This window comes from Tiliqua scincoides, chromosome 3, assembly GCF_035046505.1.
Source record: "Tiliqua scincoides isolate rTilSci1 chromosome 3, rTilSci1.hap2, whole genome shotgun sequence".
In the NCBI taxonomy this organism is placed as follows: domain Eukaryota; kingdom Metazoa; phylum Chordata; class Lepidosauria; order Squamata; family Scincidae; genus Tiliqua; species Tiliqua scincoides.
The window spans coordinates 225,578,670-225,604,508 of record NC_089823.1 but is presented as its reverse complement, the minus strand read 5'-3'; the positions used below and the strand labels follow the sequence as shown (position 1 = coordinate 225,604,508).

General features: G+C 42.2%; 1 protein-coding gene across 3 annotated transcripts in view; it reads left to right on the top strand.

The window, feature by feature from the left end:
* TNIK (TRAF2 and NCK interacting kinase) overlaps positions 1–25,839 on the top strand; it is a 292,122-nt gene that overhangs the window by 233,237 nt on the left and 33,046 nt on the right. For 2 of the 3 annotated variants that reach the window (XM_066621727.1, XM_066621726.1), the window contains exons 15-20: positions 1,190–1,387; positions 12,006–12,170; positions 15,820–16,059; positions 18,296–18,402; positions 22,166–22,329; positions 24,028–24,125. In XM_066621727.1, coding sequence (XP_066477824.1) covers positions 1,190–1,387; positions 12,006–12,170; positions 15,820–16,059; positions 18,296–18,402; positions 22,166–22,329; positions 24,028–24,125 — 972 coding nt within the window. The remainder of the gene's footprint in view (positions 1–1,189; positions 1,388–12,005; positions 12,171–15,819; positions 16,060–18,295; positions 18,403–22,165; positions 22,330–24,027; positions 24,126–25,839) is intronic. The other variant, XM_066621728.1, reaches the window with a different exon arrangement.

Below are 25,839 nucleotides of genomic sequence, written 5' to 3'. Positions count from 1 at the left end.
GAAGTGGAATATAAATATTTTTAATAACAACAAATAAGTAAATGGGCCCCAAGGGGAATGCTGCATCAGTCTTCTAAGAGACTGTGCTGTGCATCAGAACTTCCCTGGTTCAAAACTTATTTCTGCTGTGAAATTCTCATTTGATGGTCTTAAGCAAGCTGCTCCCTCTCTGTCTTGTTTTCCTCAGCTGCAGTGTGGGAATAATAAGACTTATTAACCCTATAGGGCTACTGTAAGGACAGTAAGATAAAAATGTAAAGGCTTTACACACTCAGAAAATGATATATAAATCCTAAGCATTAGTAGTGCCCTTCGAGGAAATAAAATGAGGTATCAATACAGTAAACAAATATATTTTTCTGTGCACTCATGGTGGTCATATTCTCAAATAATACAGTGATACTACCCATGCAACAGATACCTACGGTCTTAAAGAATTCCCCCTTCATGTTTATATGTTTACTGCAACAAAAACTAATTAAAAAAATTCTTTGCATAATTTAGATCGCCCATTCAGGTGACAAGCTTCAGTAGTTTTTGTATCTGTTTAACTGTCACAGCTTCCCCATGGAACCTTGCAGGTTCTAATTTAGTGGATATCATTTTTGCAGGTTGTCTCCCCAGATGAAGAAGAGATCAAATACAGACAGAGTCTTGCAAGAGCAGGGCCAAATTAACACGCAACATAAAGGGCCTGTGAAGCAATCAGTTGAACAGTATGAAGTTCAGTTTGCTAACTAGAGGGCTTAAGAAGCACTGAAGAGTTAAATAATGAAGTACATCTGTTTTTGGAGGAGAGGGAGTGTGTGCGCACTTGAAAAATGTTTTACAATGAAGAGTTAGGTATACATTTTTAAATAAAATAATAAACTCAAATGGATTAGAATGTAGTTAGAACCGCTCTGAAAATAGAGCCTGTCACAAATCAGTATCGTTCCAGCAGCAACACACGTGAAAAAAAGATGAAAGTCTGAGATACTTCTTAGAACAAACACAAATCGCTGCTACCTGTTGAGACCAAAGGTTAATATAATTTGTCAAGATTATTCCATTGTTAATATTTTGGTGTTTGTTTCCACCTGATTAAGATATTTATCCACTTTTGTGTCCCCTGACACCATCCTGTCTGTACTTCTGTGATTCCAGAGCATCATACTGCTTGTTAATGTTGGCTTACATGTTTTGGTAGGAATATAAGCGCAAGCAATTAGAGGAGCAACGGCAAGCAGAGAGACTACAGCGTCAGCTGCAACAGGAGCGAGACTACCTGGTCTCCCTCCAGCAGCAGCAGCAGCAGCGGCAAGACCAGAGACCAGCAGAGAAGAAACCCCTTTATCATTATAAGGAAGGAATGAATGCTGCTGAGAAACCAGCTTGGGCAAAGGAGGTAGGAGCAATCACTTTTTTTCTTTCTCACCTTATCCTGGGCTAGCTAGAAATTGAAGCTGGGCCAAAACAAGGAATGGTTTACAAGAATTGTAAGTGCCAAAACCTTCTCCTCTTTATTATGATTGTACATTGCATCTTGTTTGCTCACTGATTTTTCATCAGTGTCATCACATAGCCAAATGTAACTGCCTACACAGCATTATGTCACCATCCTATTTGTTATGTCAGACCTGACTGGTAGAGCCTCCCATGTGGCTAATCCAGGGAGCAGTAAGCAGCAGGAAGGGGCAATAAAATGACAGCAAGGTGGCAGTTGCAAGGAAAAAGTATTGCAATAATTGAAGGTGAAAAAAAGAACACTTGCACTGTGTCACTGGCATAGCTAGAGAGGGGGCAGCGCACTAAGTTTTGCAGGGGGCCTCCCTGTAGCGTGCAAGTGGCTCCTCCCCGTCCCCTTGGGAGCCATTCACCTCCGTTTAGCCTCACTGCAGCGTGCAAGCGGCTCCTCTCCTCCCCTTTGGAGCCATGTGGGCGGGGGGACGACGACGACGACACTCTAGCTGCGCCAGTGTACTGTGTCATGTGTTTTCAGGGAGGGAAAAATCTCTCCCTTTAAAACTGCTAATTTGTACTTAAAAATTAAAACTGGATGATATTCTGTGCAACTCTAGAAGAATTACAATGAAATACTGTTAAAAGAAAGAAAAATATTGCAAACGCTTGATAAAATACAATCAGCACAAACTTAATAAGGGGAGTCAAAAGATTTCTGCTTATCCTTGGTCTCCAAATTAAATGTGTAGGTCTTGCAACATTTTGCAGACCAAATTCACATAATGGTGAATTCTTTTTCACCACCATGTCTTTCTAATGATTGGTTCTAGTATGTTCCCCTCTGCCTTGCTACCGTATGCTCAAACATGTTCAAATAAAAGGCAGGACTGAGCTAGAGGGGGCAATGGTCTGACTCAGTATATGACACCTTGATATGTTCATCAAACTGAGGATTCACAGACATCTGCTACAGCAGTGGTTCTCACACCGGGACCCACTTTTAAAAATGAGAATCTGTCAGGACCCACCAGAAGTGATGCCATGACCGGAAGTGACATCATCAAGCAGGAACATTTTTAACAATCCTAGGCTGCAGTTCTACCAGGCTGCAGTTCTACCCACACTTACCCAGGAGTAAGTCCCATTTACTATCATTGTTAAAAGAATATACATAGTAGCTTGTTAAAAGTACAGGTCTGTAATTTCCCCAGATGCAGTCAGATACCGTGGTAGCTTCAAGTCTAATATATACAAAATAAAATATTGAAATAAATGGGGACCCACCTGAAATTGGCTCGAGTCCCACCTAGTGGGTCCCAACGCACAATCTGAGAAACACTGTGCTGCAGAATTTCAGCAACTTGCAGTTTGGGTCATGTTTGAAGACATACCAACATACTCCACACCTATTGGATCTCACTACTGCCCCACATGAATTGACCCATGAACATACCCAACACCATCTTATGGTTGCAAATGCAGAAGATTAGTAAATGCAGTACAAACACACTTTTAGGGAAACTGTTTTCTGTTGCCACATTGAAGAATCCACTGTTTTGTCAGCCATTGCTTGGCAACTACAAGTCGAGGGCATGCATTGGAAAGCTGTTTTCTGGCCTAACAAATGAATCCCTTTAATGTGCCATGGTGGTTGAGCCAGCAATTTCTATTCATTGTATGATTGGACACAGTTTTTGTATGTGTTTTCATGGACTGGATTGTCTTCTCGTTTGACCTCCTTGCATGTAATTGTCTTGACGGCTGCTTATTTGTCAGCTTTGTAGGACACTGTAAGAGGAGGGGAACATGAAAGAACAGAACAAATCCCTGAATACCAGCCCCAGTTAGATTTTATGGTTTGTTTATTACTGAAGATGCTTGCTGTCAGGTCAAGGTCAGGAGCAGCCTGCTCTCATCTCTGCTGTAATTATTATAACGGTGCCAGCTGCTGAATAAGAAACTGGCATGCCCACACAACACAGTCAACCAGAAAAAAGGGATGCATGCATGATCAAAAGAAGTACTGAGACCTTAGATGCCATTGGGGCACAGTAATTGCTTCCACTTCAGAAGCTTCTAGTCTTTTACAGATGAGCCATTTGCATGACTGACCTCTCCAGAGGACAGTTCATTTTGTGGGGAAATGATGTAGAATTTGGATACCTGACAATCACAGCTTTCTCCCCCACCTTGAAAGCCAACTTCTTAGCCAATTTCCATTGCCACTACGGTGATGCATGTTAAACAGTGTTGGAAGGCTTGTAAAAAAAAAACCCAGAGTGGAAATGCCTGTGCATTGTATGATTCCATTGGCTTATTTATGTAGTGCATAATTAATTTAAGGAATTTACTGCTAGAAAATATGGTGTGGGCCACTGGTCTAGATGGCTTTAAAGGGCAATTAGATACATTTGTGGCAGCAGGGCTGGCTAAAAACTTCTTGATGCCTGAGGCAGAATTCCAAATACTCCCCCCCCCCGTGCCAGCCTCCTCCTCCACTCTCCAATGTCTTACTTCAGTACTCTCCTCCCCTCCACATTTCCTCTTCCTCTTTGTCCCCCACTTCTGTTTCCAATCCAGTGAGCAGAAGGAGGAGGAGGAGGAGCAATGTAGGCAAGCAGGTGGAGAGAGGTGGGTGCTCCCCAACTATTATATTGCCTGGAGTGACCACTTCATGGATGGGCCACCCCTGCATCCTTGATGCCCTTCCTTAATGGCAAAGGGGCAGCTCCACAATCCAAGCCTTTTTCTTTGGTTTCTAGACCAAATAATCTTTCAGCAGCTATTCAGCGATTGGCCGGGTTTGCTAAACTGTAACACCTTGTTCAGAGGCAGTCTGCCTCTGATTACCTGTTGTTGGTGGCAGATGGGAACTCTATGACCTTTGTGCCCTGGTTCTGAGCATTTGGTTGGCCAATGTTGGACGAAATGAAGTGTTGGACTAGATAGGCAGACCTTTGGTCAAATCCAGCAAGGCTGCTCTTATGTTCTCTGCACAACCAGCCCTGTTGGTCAGTACATGTGGTTTCCCCTCATCTGTGTTGAACAGACAACTTTTATGCTGTGGATTGAAATCAGGGCTTTCCAAGCAGAATGAGTCCTAATACTGCTAACTGTTATAAACTAAGCACGGTGGAGGGCTTTTGCCAATTTTACAGCCTCTTTATGTGATTAACTAATGCGTGTTTTAATTTCTGTAATCCTACCTCCCCAGGTACAGCTACGATCTCTTAATAATTCAACTGTTATTCCAGCTAAGCAGAACCACAATCTTGTTCCCCAGCAACAGATGCCCTTCCTAAATGGCAAAAGGGCAGCTCCACAATCCAAGCTTTTTTCTTATGTTTCCAAACCACATGGTAAACAAAACCCACAACATGCACAAGCCTTAGACTCTCACGGAAGTGATCTCTTTATCTCTGCAAAACAAGCACCGTTATTGCCTGCTATTAAGATTTCTTTGTCAAGTCCATACGAAGATCGGAAGGAAAGGCCCATTTTCCTAAACCCTGAAACTAGACTTGGTTTTCTGGACCGAAGGAAACGAAACGAGAACATTATATCCCTCAAAGGGTCTCGGTCGCAAGGGTGCAGTCCTGAGAGGCAAACAAGATTGGAGGTCAGATGTGTCTCTTCCCCTCATATTCTGGGGGAAGATGAGTTGCTGTTGCCTACTCATAAAATCAAAATGAACTTCCAAGAACATGAAGGAAGGAAGTACCTTTCTTCACATCTGTACCCAAGTGTCATTGCTCATTCAAGAAGCGTCCCATCCTTAAGTGATATCTTGACAACACATGATAACCTAGACCTAAGTGCATCTAGCCCAGCATGCCTCTTAAGAAGTGCGAAGATACAAGCTGATCACTGCCATTCATCTTTGGAGAGTGTCTCAGGACATCCTAAGAATTATCAAGCGAAAATGGAGAGGAAGATCATAGGGCAAAACATGGAACAGCTTCATGTTCCCTCTTGGCGTCATTCTCCACAGCATTCTCACCTGAATGTACCCATCTTGGCACCTTTATCTTCCAGCTCTCGCTCGGCATCTTTAAATGCCCTTTCATTTTCTTCCAATTCTGAGCTGATTCAGTCTTCTAAAGCTTGCCAGGCTAATTCTGCTGCTGGTGTCACTTCGCAGGTAGCTCTGGGGTCATTTTCTAATTCTCCAAATAGTTCTTCCAGGCTTTTTCCTCCAATATCTCATGCAAAAAAGACTCTAGGTTTGCATGTTAATAATTATATCTCTATGTCATCAAGCACTCCTGATCTGCGACATGCTGGACAACATCACTTAAGACCACACCTGGTGGGTGAATGCTCCAAATATATCAGATAAACAAAAGCATTCTTGCCATTATGTAAACTGGGGTTTGCTAAACGGCTTATGCCATAATGGGAACAAATGGCAGCAAGCATGTACAGTGGATGTAAACTTGGTTTTCAAAAGCTACCTGGGTGTTTATAGCATGTATTTGGTGGTTCAGTCTATATAATCTCTCTTTAAACAGGTTTGGAGAAACAGAGGTTAAAATGATTAAAGTCAAAGTTGAAATGGAGAAGCAGAAGTTAAAAAGGTTACTTGGTTAGATTAATCTATTAAAAAGGATTTGATTGATTTGAAAAATGACCTAATTAATCTGGCAACAGATTTTTACAAAGTGTTAATCATTTCAGATACTAGCACTAACCAGAATTGTAGGTGACCAGCAACATGTAGGCAATTGTAGATTGAATAGGCATTCCTCCTTCCGTCTCCAACAGAAGGGAATGCCTCTTATTTGATTTCACCTGCTATGACACGTGCGTATCACCTGAAAATAAAGTATATTCTTCAGAGATACTGCATTATTCATATGCAAATGCAAGCAGATTTGATTGATTAATCAAGTAAAACTCATGTAATTAATCAATGAAGAATGTTTTAATTGAATGAAAACTCTAAAATGTCCTCTGTTAGTCACTCTGACAGTCAAGGTTATACTCGTAGAACAAAATATAATGAATCTAGGTTCTGCTGTTCTTGTTTTGGAGTAGCACTTGCCAGTTGAGGCATCTGAGCTAGGATCTTGAAATATTTCATTCTCTGTATGCAGAAGGACCATCACTTCCTGCTGTTTTTAAATAAAATACTCCTGCTGCAGAAAAGTAAGATAAAGTATTCTGTCTCTTCTTTTTGAAGGAAGTGGCAGAGGGAACATGAGCTAACATCCCAACCCTATCTCCCGCCCCTCAGAGGGACACAGTGGTGCCGAAACAGCCTCCGCTGCATCTTAATCAGGAAAGGAGACTGCTGGTGGGCATCTCGTAGTAAAGGAATGTTTGTTCCCTTGCCCCAGGTAAGCCCCAGCACCTGCAGTGGGGCTACTTGGAATTGCACTAGCAAAATAGCTGGCACAAATTCGACAGCCCTATGTCAGGAAATCAGGCTTGGGAAGGGGGATAGGATACTGTGGATGCATCTGCCATCACTCACGCACCCCCTCTCGGTACTGATCTGTTCTCTCCTTGCCCCCTTACCCACCCCTTTGCTGGCCCACAGAGACCTTACCTTCTCAAGCAGGCACAGGCTTTTGATTGGCTCCATGCACTGCTGCACTGCACTGCCGCAACTTGCCTCATGGCACGTTTGCAACCAGTATTTAGTCCTGCCAGTGGAGGCTGGCATAGGATTGTGCTGAAAATTAAAGTTGGGAGGGAGGAGTTTTAGATCCAGCATCCTAAAATGTATATTTAGGGATTGTTGATAATAAGAATGTAAATTCTACATGGGGCTGGATGCCTTGGTTGGCAACCTTCGGTCTCGAAAGACTATGGTATAAGCCTACAGCACCCGGTATTCCAAGGTGGTCTCCCATCCAAGTACTAACCAGGCCTGACCCTGCTTAGCTTCCGAGATCAGACAAGATCAGGCATCTGCAGGGTAACAGTTGCATCAAAAATAATTTTCAACATACTTAATTTTCAACATCCAGTTTCAACAGGACTATCTAATCCTTCAAGGCATCCATTCATGACCACAGCTCATAGTAATACATGATATGTGGTGTTTTTCCCCAAACATTTGGTACCAGGAAAAGACCACCTTATCTATTAAAAAAGAAAACAAAAAACACGTTTGGTTTTATCATCCCTCCATCCTTCCCATCTGGATGAACAGATATATTTTCAGTTTTTTCAAGGTTATTATCTATGGTGTGCATACCATAATAAATTTCTGCTATGCTAACTCAGGGTGATATTTTCAATCCAACTTCCAATGAATATATTCCTTGTCTATTCATATATGCCTTTCCTTTTACCAACTAGGATTTTTTTTTTCTTGAACAGCAGACGGCTGTGCAAATTGTTTTTGAAAAGTTTTTAAAGTTTCAGAAGCAGTTTGCCATGCAATATGTGAGACACCTGAGAAGAAACAATGTCCCAAAGCCATACTGGATATCCAGGGCTTTATCCTTTATTTAGAGCTTATGCTGAAGGCATGACTGTTACATACTACTTGATTACTTTGTTTAATAATGGAAGGCAGATTTAATTATAATAGTTGAGAATCAATAAACTATAGTTTATTATGGGTTATGGGTGTGTTCCAAACAGCAGTTTTTTATCAGTAAAATGTTTCATTTATGAACTGTCTGCACTGCCAATTCTGTAGAGCAGCCATTTTCAACCTTTTTCATCTGACGGCACACTTACAAGGCATTAAAATTGTCAAGGCACACCATCAGGTTTTTGATAATTGCCAAGACTCACCATGCTGGATGACATGGTTCTTCTACGATGACATCTTGACCTTCTCTTTAATTAAAAGATAATATATGTTGTCTTTTAATTAAGTCTTAATTCTTTCCTAAGTCTTGCTTTCTACCTCAGCCCAAGAATACTCAGTGTTGGAATAATGGATGCATGCACTATCCCTTTTTTTACATCTCTGACTGAACAGATTTCTTTCATAGTCACAATTGAATCAAAGGAGAAATAAGGTGTTTTTAACTGACATTGTTCATCTGTTAATTAAATTAGAATGAAGCTTTCAAAACTTTACTCTCGTTTTTTATACATTTATATAGAGAAAGATGTTTATCAAATACCAGAACTGACAGTAGGTTTTGAAGGGTGAGGCAGTTTTTTCTTCTTCTTCTTTTCCACAATCCCACCTCATGATGTGGGAGGACATGACATGTCACAGAGAGAACAGTGATCAGAGAGTACGGCCTCCGAGATGTTCTTCTTACTGACTTTTCTGGAATGATTATTTTTGATGCAAAAAGCTGAGTTTCCTGCATAATTGATTCCTGTTCAAGATCAATTAATGTCCAATACAGGCAAGATGAAACACAGATTGACAAGAAGAAGAATATTGTATTGGTTGGCAGGAAAACACTGAAAGATAACTGTATATGTACCGATTTATAAAAATGGTAAAATTGTGTAAGATGCTTTCTTATGAAGGAATTGTCAGTTGAAGACAATGGTGAACTTGGGGAACATCTCCCTATGTCCCCACTGTATGGAGATTGTTCATTTTCTTCCACAACATAAATAAAGGCTAAACTGATTTAATTCCCAAGTGTGGTTTGTTAAGTGGTTGCTGAAGAAAAATTTGAATCTTGATTCAAGATTCAATCAATCAGTTGAATCAATTTTGATTCTCAGTTCATTTCCATAGAAATAGTATCCCTGATTTCAGCAGAGCTCACTTAATGTAAGTGCATTTGCTCAGGATTCTATAAGACCACGAGAGAGAAGTTTTGAACTTCACACATGAAAAGTTTCAAATTGGAACCTTAGACCAGAAGTTACATCAAAAATCTTGAGAAACCAGTTTGCAAAACGGAGGCCCAATTGTTTGTTCACTTCCTGGCTTGTTCAGATAAACTTTTTGGTTTGCAGCAGCTAGTTACGTTGTTCTTCATTACATCCCCTCAATCTGCTGCACAGTTCTGAAACTGAGTTTCTCTTGTTTGGCAGAAGAAAGAGGCTTCCATTCTGATAATCTTTGACCTAAGGCTGAATACCAGGCATGTTCATAGTATTCCTTGGAGGAATATTGAAATAAACCTGTCACCAGTTGAACTCCATACCAGTATTTATGCAGATGCATCTGTGTCCTGGAGAAATTCTGTTTCTTTTTCTGTCTCTCAACTTGCCCTGTGTCCATGTGTTGCTGCTATTCAAGATTCTTAGCAAGCTGACAGACTGCACCTAAGTAACCCAGTATTGTTGACTTACGAGATATTTCTCAAATGTGAAATATACTGCAGTGCCCTGCTGTGATGGCCAAGAGTAGCCACTTTTTGTCTCTGAATGGCTATCATGACTACTGGTCGTGATGGTTATGTGTTACCTTCAGATTCAGGGACAGTATGCTTCTGAATACCAGTTGTTGCAGGACAACAGTGCAAGGGGGGTATACCTCCATTCCTGCTTATGAGCTTTCCCAGAGCATCTGGTTGGACACTGAGAAATATGATGCTGGACTAGGTGTCCCTTTGGACCAGTCCAGCAGAGCATTTGGTAAGCATGCTTTGGTGATGGAGGGGTATAGTAGTATAAATAAATATAAATATACATGCTTTCTTGAAGATGAGACTTGTTCATATTTGCAATTCTTTAAATCATATTTTGTCTGCATCAGGCTAATGAGACAACTTAATATCACCTATTTTAATTGAGACAGTGTTACTGGATTTTGCCCTCATCAGATTTTACACAGGCACGGTTGCCTTCTTGCTTCCTTGCCTGTGCAGTAGCTTTATGAAATCTCACTGGAGCCTTTGCTTTTGTTGCTAATGGTATCGGGAAGAGGTAAGAACCCTTTAGGAATACAAATTGCGGGCAGCGGGTTCTGCAGCCTCTAAGTCAGTGTTCCCCAAGCTGAAGCCTACTTTTCTGAATTAAAATGGGTGGTTTACTTTGACAGTGTGAAAAAGTAAGAAGGGGCTGCCCTTAGGAGAGCCACCTCCTGTGTTTCTGTATGAGTCTCTGTTTGGGATGCACCTCCTACAACCAATAATTCTGCTGTTTATCTGTATCAGGTATGATTGGATATCATCAGAAGCTAAAGGCTAGGAGACAAGACTATTTCCGTGAACCATGCAGAGATGCATCAGTCAAATTTGTGGAGGAATGCTTTAGACTCATAGTAGTCTTCAATCATTTAATTGATTCCTCTTAGCACACAAGCATAGCATTTCTCTTATGGCACACAGTTTGGGAATCACTGCTCTAAGCTTTTGTTTATTAGATTATTTCTTCTGGGTATGCATTCTTGCCGTTGCGCTTCCCTTCCTAAAACATAGAGGGAGGGTAAATCAATGACCTGTACATTTGTCATTTGGTTTCACAATGCTGCATAAGCTGTACCCTCTGTACAGTCTTTGGGATCCCAAAAGCCAAGCAGGCAGCAGTGTGGTGGCCTCTCACTTTGCACGTTCTCCTTTTCAGTTTCTTGCTCATGTTTCCTTAAGGCTTGTTCATCTTGCTGCAGCTGGAGCCGCACTTGGAAATTTCCTAAAGACATGGTTTAGATTTTGCAATGATGGCAATCAGTGATTGCAGCTATTGTAACATGGTGTAAAAATGCATTTTCTTGCCTGTGATTTATAATATCCCAGAGCAATATAAATTTCAGCAGGCTGCTTGGGCAGGAATTGGGGAACTGCTTTTGAGGCAAGTAAGAATTGTCTGTGTGAAACTTGTATAGCCATTTTGCAGAGTGGGTGATCTAAAAGTATACTACAACCTTCCAACTAAATCCTAACTGTACGTTTGGTATAAAATTTGGTTTTACGGGATAGTGTACTTCGTTTAAAGTCATTTATTGACAACAGACACCATTCATTATAGGCTTTGGGAAGCCTACATACCAGAAATTACATTTCATTGACTTCTTTTGAAAAGATAAAAAAGGACTTTCATATTAGGGAATGTATAATATAAATTGTAACACAGGAGGGCTGGGGCAATGGGAAATGATCAAGGTGGAAAGGATTGAGTATATTTTTTCAGATGTCTAAAAAATATTCCATGAAGAAAAGTGAACATAGTTGCTTACCAGGACAGCTGATAACACTAGAAATGGAAGCACTGATATTATTGTGGCTCATTTGCTTATGTGTTTTCATATGTATCAAGCATGAGGTACTTTGTGATACAGTTGCTTCATAAACTTGAAGCCATAGTTTCATATTGTACATATCCATTTCTCTAATTAGTGAATTATTTGAGTGCTATAGGTGGACTTAGCGATTCACAGGGACTGCTTCATCACCTGCCTACTGAGCAGTTGCTTGCACAGCAGGTTCTTGCAAATAAGCTTGCACAGATTTTACAGAACAGAAATTAAACAAGTTTTTTTTTTTCTGTTGGAAGTATGTTGTTTTTTTACTAATATGAAAGTCCCCCGTGGTAACCAAGAATCTGTTGTTGGAACATTAACTCCTATTCTGATGGTTGAATAGGAATTTTGGGCGAGAAAATGGCTGTACAGGTTTCAGATTTATATGGGTAGTACATTCAAACAACTTGAGTTCATGACTGTTTGCTTTCTCTCGTTGCAGGTTGAGGAACGTTCACGGCTCAACCGGCAGAGTTCTCCAGCAATGCCTCACAAAGTGGCTAATAGGATATCTGATCCGAACCTGCCTCCTCGTTCAGAGTCCTTTAGCATTAGTGGGGTACAACCTGTGCGGACACCTCCCATGCTCAGACCTGTGGATCCACAGGTATAGTGGCTAATTGAATCTCATTTTCTTTGCTGACCATATACAAACCAAGTGAGACTACTGCAAACAGTTCTCATTCAAGGTAATGTCCTGCCTAATTGTACTTCATTTACCGAAGAAGCAATTCATATAACCGTATTTAATGCGTCAAAAACACCATAAAACGGGGGTGTCCAAACGGGGGTGTCCAAGAAGCAAGAGGGCCACATCATCTCTCTGACACTGTGTTAGGGGCTAGGGGGAAAAAAAAGAATTAATTTACATTTGAAATTTGAATAAATTTACATAAATGAATATATTAGAGATGGAACTTCTATGAATGAATGAAGGTCTTGCAATGGCTCTAGGCCTATAAAAGTCCTTGTACAAAGCAAGGCCAGCCTTTCCTTTGCTGCCACTGCTGCATCACAGGTGTGAAACACCAAGCAGTGGAGGGAGCCCTTGTCCCACAGCTCATGTGAGAGGTTGAACAGTTGGCCGTTAGACTGAGAGCAGTTGCATCAAGCCAGCATGGGATCCAGCAAGTCTCTGGAGGGCCAGAGCCTCATTGGAGACTGGGGGCTCCCTGAGGGCTGGATTGGGAGTCCTTGAGGGCCGCAAGTGGCCCCAGGTCCGGAGTTTGGGCACCCCTGCCATAAAAGCAATACTAACAGTACAATCCTATGCATGTTTATTCAAAAGTAAGTCTCAGGGTGCAATCCTAACCAACTTTCCAGCACTGCCATAGCTGTGCCAGTGGGGCATGTGCTGCATCCTGCAGTTGGAGGGCAGTCATGGAGGCCTCCTCAAGGTAAAGGAATGTTTGTTCCCTTATCTCTGAGTTGCATTGCCCTTATGTCAGTGCTGGAAAGTGGGTTAGGATTGTGGCCTCATTGTATTCAGTAGGGCTTATTCATAGGAAGTGTGTATAGGAGTGGAGCCTAAGTCTATATTCCTAGATATGCTTATGTGGAAAGAAGTTCCATTTAACGCAGTGGAGCACACTTCATAGTATACCTATATAGAATTTCACTGTTTGTTTGTTTTTTATTTTAAATTGTTTGGGCAAGCTAAACCGATGTCGCCAGTGCTCAGACATATTTCATGTTTATCACATCCTGATATAACCTGCTGCTCAAACATTTCCACAAACATGGGGAGATTCATCACTGACATATATGTAGTTCCGCATGCTAAAATTTCCTGGAAGGTCAACTCCACTTGTCTTAACTCAAAGAAAGGAGAAATCCTAATCATAGGATTAGGGAGATTAGACTTTCAAACAATACACTTGTTACTATCTCCCCAAATCAAGGGAAATCGGGGCATGAGAAGCATGTGACCATCCCAGGCTTCTGATCTTGCCCTAGGTGGAACCTCACAGCCCATGTAATTAAACAGGCCCCTGAAAATCTGGTCAAGAGGACTATTTAAATAGCATTACACTGACATAGGACTACATTCGTAATTGGGGGTGTGGGATGAGAAAGAGATTCACGGCGAATTAAGATGATCTGGTTGAAATAAAGGAGGCTCCATTTTTTATTCAGTTTGAGGATAATCCAGCAAAGACTTCTGAGCAATTTGGGGGCGCCTAAGACCTGTGCATTTCTTTCTCTTTTCTCCAAAGTCTCAGAACAACCATTGACAGCCTCTTTACATATTGGGGGGGGGGGGAGGTGTATGACTTTAAGTATACATGTACAGATGTAAAGTCTGAATGAAACACACATCTTTGAAAATGTCATAGAAGTGTGCTCAGTAGAGATGGATCTGGTTTCAGATCCCTACTCCCTGTGCACTATGTGGGTTTGCTGCCCAGTAATGTGTGAAATTACCCTGAGAATGTGAGTTGCATGGGCTAATTATTCATTGATCTTTTGAGCGTACTTATGAGTGAATAAGGAGAGTATTTGCAATCTCATGCTTCCATTCATAATTTGATCACCAGTTCTGTTCCAGATCATCCTTTCCCTCCCTTTTCTTCTGCTGTATAACAAACCTTGTGCTGTTACATTGTACAAGCTAAGCAGGTCTCATCCTGGATGGACATCTTTCTAAGAGCCCCATGTAATCCTGTGTGAGCTATTAAGTAGGAGAATTGAGATGTGTGTAATAAATCTATTACTTACTTATTTGGAACTATTCGGTAGTAGCTGCCTTGGATTAAAGGTTAAAGGATGTATATAAAGCATTGGTCTGTTCCAGTATGGCAATTCTTCTATCCCAGTTGGGACCTTTTCATCCCCAGATGGCTGATGGTGTCAGTCCAAGGATGACTTGGTGCTTTGAGCCACCAGGAAGCAACTCTTACCATAACTGCTTTTTCCCCACTTTCCATAATCATCCATCTTGAAAATAATTTTACAGACATTGAATTCCCTTCATAGGGTTGGAGGAAAAAACTGCAAGCCCCCTACTCTGCAACCTCAGATACTCCCAAGTCCCTTCTTTGTAATGTAGGGCTGTGTTTCAGAGCTTCTGTGTGCTCTTATACATCATAGTAGATGTATAAAGTGTCTTTCCAAACATAAAACAGGATATCTTCAAAGAAGATCATTAGTGTTTAAGCTAGCTAATCCCAGAGTTCCAAAGTGTAGACAATCATATGCAGGATGACTTGGTGTAGCTTTCCTTTGGCAGCTCAGTTCAACCCAGAGGTGGAATGGATGCACAGAAATAAGCATATCAAAATTATGACTAAGTCTTGGTTATAACTATATATATATGATTGCTCGGTAAATCACTGCAAAGAGGGCTAACCATTTTTGGCAACTATTCAAAATCTGCAACCCCTGAAAACAGCCTTTTCTTCTTTGCATTTTTTTCTGTTTTCTATTTTCTATCTATAAAACAAAAAGCAAAAACTGTAGCAAATCCATCCTAAACAAGGTAGCTCATTGTTATTCCACTAATTACATACATTCCTGGAAGAAATCAGGTATCAGGTGGTCTCTGTTTTCAGATATCTCTGAGCCTGCAAAGGAAAGGGAAAAAAACCCAGACATTTCATATATAATTTTCTTTAATCATTTCATAAATAATACACTGTCATGTAGATTACATGTTCGTGTCACTTAATAACAGTGATATGTTCTCTGTTCCCTGTTGTTATGTGATTAGGTCATTAAGCGATCATTCAGCCCAATCTAGTGCCTTTGTTGTGTAAACAGACACTCCCTGCCACACACTTGCTGGCTGCAGAGGCTACTGAAGGATTGCCTCTTCTTTGCATTAAGAGCCTCTTTATTGTGTAAACAGACACTCTGCTTCAGGCTATGGGAGCCCTGACTGCCTCATTAAGAGCTTCTTTGTTGTGCTTTGATCACTGTGGTATATGTGGGTCCGTTGTTAAGCGGACAGTTGTTAAGCGATGCACACCTGTATATAAAGAATACATCATTATAAATATGTAGAGAGGAATAAAATTAAAGTTAAATAAAGAATCTCATCTTTGGCATTTCCTGACCTCAGTTTGCTTAATACTGAATTTTCTTAATATATATATATATATTTTAAATGAAAAAGTTTGATATCAAACTTTTTAAGAATGAGACCAAAAATTGAGGTCCAACTTTTAAAAAGTGTTCTGAAACTATTCATATTTTTTTAAAAAACATTTTTTTTTTTCCCAAATATACTGATGGCTTTGTTTTAACTTGGTGCATAGATTCCACATCTGGTCAGTGTGAAATCCCAAGGACCTTCCTTGCCTGCCTCTCAGTCACTGCATGAACAGCCCACAAAGGGAATGGCTGGTTTTCAGGAGGCTCTGACGGTGACCTCTCACCGCACTGAAATGCCAAGGCAGAACTCGGACCCCACCTCTGAAAACCCTCCTCTCCCCCCTCGTGTTGAAAAGTTTGACCGAAGTTCTTGGTTACGACAGGAGGAAGACATTCCACCAAAGGTAAAAATTGAGTGGCTGCTAACTTGCAAGGCTTGGAACAGGAGGTAGTTCAACTCACTTGCAGAGGCATCCTGAACCTGCTTCTCATTTCACACATCTGTACCAGGATTGCACTGGTGTCTCCCACAAGAAGGAGGTAGATCTCCCTAAGCAGGTACACACATCAAGGAGCCTTGAATGATCACTGCTCCCTGGCATGCGTCCACTGCGCACTTAGGAAGATATGTCTGCAATATAAAGTTAAAGGCAGATTTTAACTCATGGCAAATTGGCTGCAGCATATAGAAATATGCATCAAATTCAGACATCCTACACAATAGTGCTCTTGCAAAGGTGCAACCCGATTGAGGACACCCAACATTTCATGGACAACATTTAGAACTAGGCAGGTTTGCTAGTAGTCTTGGAATGCAACAAGAATATCTTGCTTCACCTTTCCAGGATCCTACGTAAGCAGTAACTTACTACTGCATAAAGGTAATGTAAAAGCTCTATTCACGTTACGTTCAGTGCACATAACAGTCTGTATTCACATATACAGATCAAATATCATATGTTAGATTCAGTGCTCATACGGTAGTACACATGATCTGTACTTGCATTTTCTAGGGGGTCCTGCATCCATGTTGACTTTTAAATGACGGAGTAATATAAATAGTTGCAGCGCTAGCTGGAATCAGGTCATTTTACTCATACAAATTATATTCTTTCCTTGGATCCTGATGCTGTAACACTATTAAGTAATACTTGAAAGGACATCCTCACAACCTTTACTGAAATCAGAATGAGTCAGTGTCTCCCATCTTTTCGCTTTTCTTCTTTCTCTCTTGCATAAAGAGAACCATTTGGAGCATAAAACTTGCCATACTGGATCAAACCTGTAAGCTTTCTAGGCTGACATGCCTCTAGTTGTAATCAATACTGATGGAATGTTCCGTAAGGGCTCCAGAAGCTTTATGCCTTAATGACGTGATGGCAGGAGCTCTTTAATTAAGGCTCTTTTCCAATATGGTAATGCAGTTGCCTTGTTTATAACCTTTCTTTTTGAATGAATTGTGACACGGCTGTTAAAAACTTTCTCCTGTGCTGAATCAGCTCTTTGCCTCAGATTGCAATGGTATGAAAAAGAAAAGATATAGTTATTTGATTAGATAAGGTAAAGTCAACTGTAATTTTTCCAAGATCTAAATGCAGCGAAAGAACAGCTTGTGCTGATGTTGAGAGGTTTATCAGCCTTTTTGCATGACTCCTAGAACGCAGGCAACACAGCGATTCACGCTGCTGGCTTCGGGCTCCCCAACTGATGGCCTTGAATTCTGAATTATAAAACCTTCCAAAATTTTCAAACCTGAAATTCCAGAGTCTACATCTGTATCCAGAATATGATATATGGATAAAACTCCCAGTGCTATAAAATAGCATGCAACCACCTGTTGGCAACCTTCAGTTTCGAAAGACTATGGTATCGCGCTCTGAATGGTGGTTCTGGAACAGCTTCTAGTGTGGCTGAAAAGGCCGATTCGGCAGTGACAATCCCTTCCACACTGGGAGCAAGTGCAGTCTGTCCCTGGTCTGTCTCCCTGGCTATGGGCCTTCCTTCTTTGCCTCTTAGCCTCAGACTGTAGGCCAAGTGTCTCATCAAACTGGGAAAGGCCATGCTGCACAACCTGCCTCCAAGCGGGCCGCTCAGAGGCCAGGGTTTCCCACCTGTTGAGGTCCACTCCTAAGGCCTTCAGATCCCTCTTGCAGATGTCCTTGTATCGCAGCTGTGGTCTACCTGTAGGGCGCTTTCCTTGCAGTTTCCTTGCAGTTCCTTGTTCTGTTAGCAGTTTAGATTACAAGTAGGAAGACTCAGATTCAAATCCCTGCTCAACCTTGAAATATACTGGGCAACCCTGTGTCAGTTGCTCTTTCTTGGCCTAAACAACATTACAGGGTTATAATCAGAATAAAATGGAGGTAAGAAGAATCACGTTTGCCACCCTGAAATGTGGGTTATCAATGGTGATGATGTTAAGAAATATTTCTTTTTTTCAGTGGAAAATGAAAATAAACTTCAAGCTAGCAAGCCTACCAAAACTCACTTATCTCTCCAATTTTTAATATGAACTGTAGATCTGATTTTATTTATTTCATTTAAAATATTTATGTTATGCTTTTCAAACGAGTGCTCTTTCAAGGTGGCTCATCTTAATGTTGCAACCTCAATGGCTTGTATGCTTCCGTTTTCTTATAGGTGCCTCAGCGAACCACTTCCATCTCACCTGCATTAGCTCGAAAGAACTCTCCTGGAAATGGCAATGCCTTGGGCCCTCGGCTAGGCTCACAGCCAATAAGAGCAAGGTAATTCCTGCTGGGATGAAAAGGTGGGATCTTGAGGGGTCTCTCCCCCCACCACACACAAGGAACAGGCTGCAAAATTTATTTCATGAACTATGTACCAGTTTATCATAGTGGAAGGGATTTGTGCATTACTACCTTTATACCTGGTCAGGATGAAACTAGGCTGGCCGTTCTTGGATTGATCCAATTAAAATAGTTGTAGTGGCAAAAATAAACCAATATGTCGATCACATTTATATACTATTCAGGGATACCTGGGCCTTGCCCATTTAGGGTGCAATTGTTGAGGAAGGAGCAGCTTCTTATCTGTTGCTGCCTGCAGAATGCAGCCTCAAGGACACAGCCCACAGAGCACTCAGACGCAATCCTTCATTATTTCAGTCTGTATTTACAAGGTAACGGAAAATAACAGCAGCATAGCAAAGAATCATAAAGACGGCACAACTTGCAATATACATGACCACCAGCCTCCCCTGCCTTCCCACACATGACGGCTCTTGCAGTCCTTTTAAAGCACTGTGCGTGAATTTGGAAGGGTGGTGTCTCCTCCTCCTGGTGCTAGCTCAACACCTGTTTCAATTAGTGAGCTCTCTTTTCATCTGACTCTTGGTGATTCAGCAGTTTACACAGCTTGGGCCCTTACCTTATCCAGGCCAAATTTCCCCGGGTTATTTTCTAACCCTGACAGCAATCCTACCCTGCACTGGAACAGGCAAGCCAAGAAGCTTGCGCTATATCCAGCATAGGATATAGGGGCCCAAGGCGGCTCAGCCAGAAGCAAGGGGAAACTTTTTCCCTTACCTCTGGGTAAGGTGCCTTTGCCCTAATAGGTCTCATTAAACTTGCGCCACCTCCTAAGGTGGCACAAGTCCAAAGAGAGCAGAGTGACTTCACTCTGCTCCAAACTCCCCGGTGCTGGATAAGTGCTGGATCCCAGCCCCACCTCCTGCCCCCCAGCCCACCCCCAGAGCCACCCACCACCCACCCTCCCCCTGCCCACCCAAAGTCTTGTATTGGCCCAGTTGGGCCAATGCAAGACTCACTGAGGAAGCCAGCACAGAGGCTTGTGTCAGCCTCCACAGGCTGGTGCACCTCTGAGTGTCGGCCCGGCTTCCTCCCGAGGAGGCACAAATGTGCCTTACGGCACATGGGTGCCTCAGGATTGTGCCCTTAGTCCTTGAAAGAGGTGTCCTTCCTTCCACATGTTATCTGAAAGAGGGGAAGGGAAGTACGATGACACATATTGCACCAACTTACATGCAAGTCATTCTCACTTCCTGTCAAACAGACAGGCCAGAAGCAGGGCCAGCAAATACTATCCTGCTCCGTGTCATATGTTCAGTCAATACATGGAGGGAAGGGGAGAATAAACTAACCCTAAACTGGGTTAGGCTGGTGTACCTTAAATATACTTGCAAACAGATTTAGGTCCAGTTGTATCCCAGTACCCAGGATAAATCTATTAGAGAATCAATCCTATCCAACTTTCCAGTGCTGATGCAGCTGTCCCAATAGGGTGTGCACTGCATACTGCAGTGGGGGGCAGTCATGGAGACCTCTTCATGGTAAGGAAATGTTTGTTCCCTTACCTAAGGACTGCATTGCAGCTGCATCAGTGCTTGAAAGATGGATAGGATTGGGTTCTAGGTATGGTTACTGATTTCTTCAATTTAATTCATCATTACAGTATCATTGTTTCACACTGGGCACAGACAGCTTAAGTGTAAATGATTGCAATTTGGCCGTTGAAGTGAGTTGGAGAGCTCCCAGTTCAGAGGATGTATTTCAGGGTGTTTACTTTGCTCGTTTCACCAATGCTACGAGTTATGGTTAAGAACATAAGAACAGCCCCACTGAATCAGGCCATAGGCCCATCTAGTCCAGCTTCCTGTATCTCACAGCGGCCCACCAAATGCCCCAGGGAGCTCACCAGATAACAAGAGACCTGCATCCTGGTGCCCTCCCTTGCATCTGGCATTCTGACATAGCCCATTTCTAAAATCAGGAGATTGCACATACACATGGCTTGTAACATGTAATGGATTTTTCCTCCAGAAACCTGTCCAATCCCCTTTAAAAGGCATCCAGGCCAGATGCCGTCACCACATCCTGTGGCAAGGAGATCCACAGACTGACCACATGCTGAGTAAAGAAATATTTTCTTTTTCTGTCCTAACTCACCCAACACTCAATTTTACTGGATGTCCCCTGGTTCTGGTATTATGTGAGAGGGAAAGGAGCATCTCTCTATCCACTTTATCCTTCCCATGCATAATTTTGTATGTCTCAATTATGTCCCCCCCCCCAGGCATCCCTTTTCTAGGCTGAAGAGGCCCAAACACCGTAGCCTTTCCTCATAAGGAAGGTGCCCCAGCTCAGTAAGCTTTATTGCACTGGTTTATTTTATTCCTTTATTCCTTGGCTGCATAGATCTAACAAAGCCTCAATTTGACCCTTCCAGTACTGTCAGCCAGATGGACAGAATTTTTTCAACAATCATTCCTATGCTGATTTGTCCTTCTGCATAGTGACACTTTTCCCAGGGTCATGATCTCTGAACTCCCAGTCCAGCTAAATACCAACTTCTAGCTTTGTTGGAAGAAGCAATTTCTGATAAATGCATGAGCCCTTGCAACTTGAGCTTCCACCCAGGCCCAGCAGAGCTGAACGCCCAGTCTCACTCCCAGCTAAACACCAACCTCCAACCCCTTTCAAATTTTCTTTCTGCTCTTTTCCCTCCTCCCACTTTGGAGCTTCGAACCACATTGGAGCCACTTTTTCAGTGGCTCCCCTCAAGCCTGTGTATTTCATCCCTGGACAGAAGATAAGATCCCTGACTTAATCTTTCAGACAGGTTAGAGGTTGCCTTGTCTGTCACCACTGGAACGTGGTCAGCAGGCATGATGTCACTCATCTTCACACATTCACAGAATGCATGTGTGGACATGGTTTGGCTTTTCCAGTTGCCATGTGTCTCCACATTACTCTGGAACCTTTTATCCTGACTTTTAATGAATTACCTCCAACTGCTGTTGGGAGATAGGAAGTTTCCCCCAGCAGCTATAGTGTTCAAATGGCAGTTGCAGGTGCAAGTGGATGCATCTGAGAAGAGGTACCAAGTAACACAGAAGCTTAGTGCTGCAGTTGCTGATCTGGACTGTGCCACCTTTGTAGATTCTGATAATCCCTTTGGACTTGCAGCAACCAGCATGAGAATCACCACTGTTCCCTTTCATTTGGTGCCTCCGACACTTGTAAAACAGTGCATCTGGTAGTGCCTATAGGCTTGCAGCTACCTCAGGATAAACCCAGCCATTACTTCTTGGCACAGCTGCCAAGGCGTAAAATGTGATATGTGCAGAAGCGATGTGTCTCTCCAGGAGGGAACTGGTATGAGAAGCCTTATTGTATTGTTGGCAAATGAGGTGTCGGGTATCTGCCTGTATGCAGCTAGAAATAGCTAAGATATTAAACTGTGAACATTGCAGGCTAGAAGGCCAGCAGATGTAATCCGCTGTCATACTTTGCAACTTCTGAGAAATAAATGTTCCGGAAATAAGACTGACTTCATTTTGGTTGGTTTGTTTTTGTAATAAAGTGGTGATTAGGATCATTTTAGATCATGATGTTCTTCCCTTTCCTGCCCACTCTCTGCCACACATACACTTATAACAACTTTCCCCATTCTGCTAGCTTCACAAAGAGCTTCTTGGAAGACACACAAAGAGCACCCACCATTTTCTTTCCTTTTAATCTTTTCTAGTAACCCTGACCTGCGAAGAACAGAGCCCCTCATAGAGAACCCTTTACAGAGGACAAGCAGTGGCAGCTCCTCCAGCTCTAGCACTCCCAGCTCACAACCCAGTTCGCAGGCGGGCTCTCAACCTGGATCCCAAGCTGGCTCTAGTGAACGTAATCGAGTCAGAGGTGAGAAGCTCTGAGCAAATATGAAATTAATAATTTGAAAATTGCTTGCATGTTACAGGGCATACCTAGGGAGAACAGTCAGCTCCCCAGTTTGCCTTTCTGTCTGAGGAAAGAGAGGCAAGGCTGGCAGGTCCTTGTAGGAAGAAGGACTGTTAGACCAAGAAGTGCCTCAATCCTCTCTGAAATCATGGTGTCTGCGGCCAAGGTGAAGTACTGGATCTTCCATTGCTCACATTCTTGGAGGGCAACCTTATGCATGCCATTGTCTCATACATTATTTAAGACTTAGGTCCATGGCAGAAGAAGGGAATTCCTAATGAACTGGGAAAGTCTTTCGTGCCAGTTCTGAGGTAGGGTCAACTGATTCTCCTCCAGGCAGAGCTAACCGTTTTTCCAGTTTGGCCCAACCAAATTGGGATTCTAATTTGCAACATGCTAGCATTCTGTTTTGAGAACCCATACTTGCAGTCTGAAAAGATACAGCCCAGGCTCAAAAATTAGACCTCATTGAGGGCCTAAACCAATGTGACAAGGTAGCTATCCACATATCTATTCCATTTTTACCTAATGTGGGGACAGAGGCCCTATTGACATGAAAGGGAGCATAGAGGGAGGGGAAAATCCAACAACCTCCCAATGTTCCCTTGCTATGCTTCATTGCTAGAGGTGGGTTTTTTTTTTTTGTGATAATGAAATAAAAACACATAACACCACTTTCTGCACTTCTAATTTTGGAATACACCGAAATATGGGAAAAAATGAAACCATTTTCACCCACCTCTATTCATTTCTTAATAAGCAGTTTTCTCTCAACCTGGCTCAGATACTGGAAATCAACCAAGCTGGAAGAAAACAGATTAAAGCAACAGAGCACAGCTAAACAAAATGGGGAATAGGATGAACTTTGCTCCCCTGCTTGCAGCTTTTAATAAAAAATAAAATCCCCCTCTTTATGTAAGAAAATTTTAAAAAAAAGTCTGCGCTATTATATCTAGTTTGGCCCTGGAAATAAGATGGAATTTGTTCAACCAGCAGCGCTGCACCCTCCTCCAGGTAAGCTAGTCTTCCACTAACTTTCCTGGTTGCTTTCCTGCAACAAATGTTGTTTGGGTGATCATCTATGTAATCTCAGAATCCACCTTCTGCCTGCCACCCCCACCAGCCTGCTACGTACTTACTGAATCTCTTTGATTGTCTCTCTGATAGTCTTCCTGATCCTGAAGAGGATCAGGGCAGCAGTAGCAGCCCATCTTCCTTTACTGGTAGAGGAATAGGTACAACAGTAACAAAACCTGATACTGCTGCCAACATCTCACCAACCTAATTAGCTAAGTGACGAGGAGGGGTGAGGAGAGGTATAGTTATCTGGAGCCACATTGCCACTCCCTTTCCTTGAGTTCTGGTGCCATCTCCTCCCTACCCACCATGCTGTTTGAAATAAACAGGCAGGGCAGAGCCCGCTTAGGAGCTGAAGGTAAGGGAGCAGGCTCCACATTGCTGCAACTCCTCTTGCCCGTCCTTGCCCAGTCAGCTGCACTAAGTAGGCGAGGAGGAGGAGGAAGCAGTGACATGCAAGGTTTTTTTTTTGGGGGGGGGGGTGGAATTTGTGCATCATTTCAGGCACCACTTTGATTCAAATCAGGCCTGCAGGTAAACAACCTCTTCATCCCATCTGTGTGTGCTTTGGTCTTTGCTCAGGAAATGCCAAGCCTGAAGGATCACCCATACTTCCTCATGAGCCAGCTAAAATAAAACAAGAAGAAGGCAAGGACATGACTCGACCAAGCCGACCTGCTGTGAGTCTTAAATCTCTTTTGTGACAGAATGCTGGCAACAGGCTTTTGTTTGGGAAGCAACTCCACCACAATCCTTGAACAAGTAAAAAGAGTCAAATGCTGCTGTTCATCCCATAGTTCAGTCTTGTGTGTAGGAAGAGACTACAGAAGACAGGAGTGTTCAGAGAAATGTATGATTTGAGGTTGCTGTAGGTCCATTAAAGAACTGCAGCGTAGGAATAATTGAAAACTTAGTTCCTATCCATGCCTGGGGCAATTTACATGAAGTAATGCTTTCAGTGGCATTTCATATTTAGAGGTACTTGTGTACTTAAATATCTCATAAATCCAATCAATACAGTGGTTATTCAGCCTGACAGAGTTTATGTCAAGACAACCTAGTGTTCCTCTGCTTCAACAGGAGGCTTATGGAAAAGGTATGATACGGTACCCAGCTACTGACAGGGATTGCAGTCTAAAAACTCAACAGTAGTTTCTGTGTGCCAGCTTGGAGGCCAGAGAACTTGGATGGATAAGGATGATGAAAGATGCTGTTAAGAATTAGATAACCGCTTGTAGAAACCACAGGCATACTGGAAACCACAGGCAGATCATATCTGGATCACATGAGAGACAATTGTGAGAGAGCAAATAACCAAGACATGTTCCCACAGAAAGAGAACAGGGCAGAAAGTATTACTACATATTCAGGGGTGATGCTGATAGACAAGAGACAGAAAAATTAGCAGCCAGGGTTTCCAAGCTAGTCCAACACATTAGGCAAGTAAGAAGGTCTCTGGTTCCTCATACAGTGCCCTGCTTTCAGATGAGTAGTGGACAAGGGGGAGTGTCCCTAGAGCATCATCCTTTAAAGTACATCTAACAAGGTGGTTAGAAATGGCCCCATATGCCCTTGAGGTTGTAGGTTGTTAGGCTCTAGCCTGGTGGTGGGGTTTTATGCTTATTTTTCTTGTACGTTTCACAAAGACATACAACAAACTTATCCAAAGTGTTTCTTCCTGGCTTAATTTTGTGTTTGACATTTTGTACTTCTATATTTCAGAGGGCGTGGGTGGAATTTCCACGTAGTCTCTTTTGAATATGTATTTGCTGTTCTTTTGATGTGTTTTTTTTCTTTTCTTTTACACTTCACAGCACTGAGCTAACAATTTTGATTTTATTTCTAACCTGCTTGCCTTTCTTCTGGCATTTTCCTGTCCTGATCTGTTTCCTCTGATGCTGATTAATCTTCCCTTACTCCCAGAGCTATAAGAAAGCAATAGATGAGGTTAGTGATACACCTTTTCTCAGTTGGTCATGCCTTTGTAGGGGTGACTAGTTAGTGCTTAAAATTAAGCCATACTGTTTTGGTTGCTGACATTCAGAAAGGTGGCGCTGTAATTATAATTCTGATAGAAATTTTTACAGATTTATAGGGAGCTACTTCAAGAAAATAAGGGAGTAGGTGCTGTGGAGAGATAAAGCTTTTCTTTTATTCTCTCTTTGGCTTTGAAAATCCACTAGTGGACTGCTTATGTTTAGGCCACCAGTGTAGAAGAGTAAATCTGGATTTGTGCAAGCACAGGTTCACAAGCAAGAAGAAAATATTTGGAGGAAATTGTTGTGTAATAGAAGTAAGAACCAAACAAAACCCATATTACTGAAGTTTTTTTTTCTGATATAGGAAAGTTCTATGGAATACACAAAATTGCATGATTGTGAGAGGTCCGGTCCA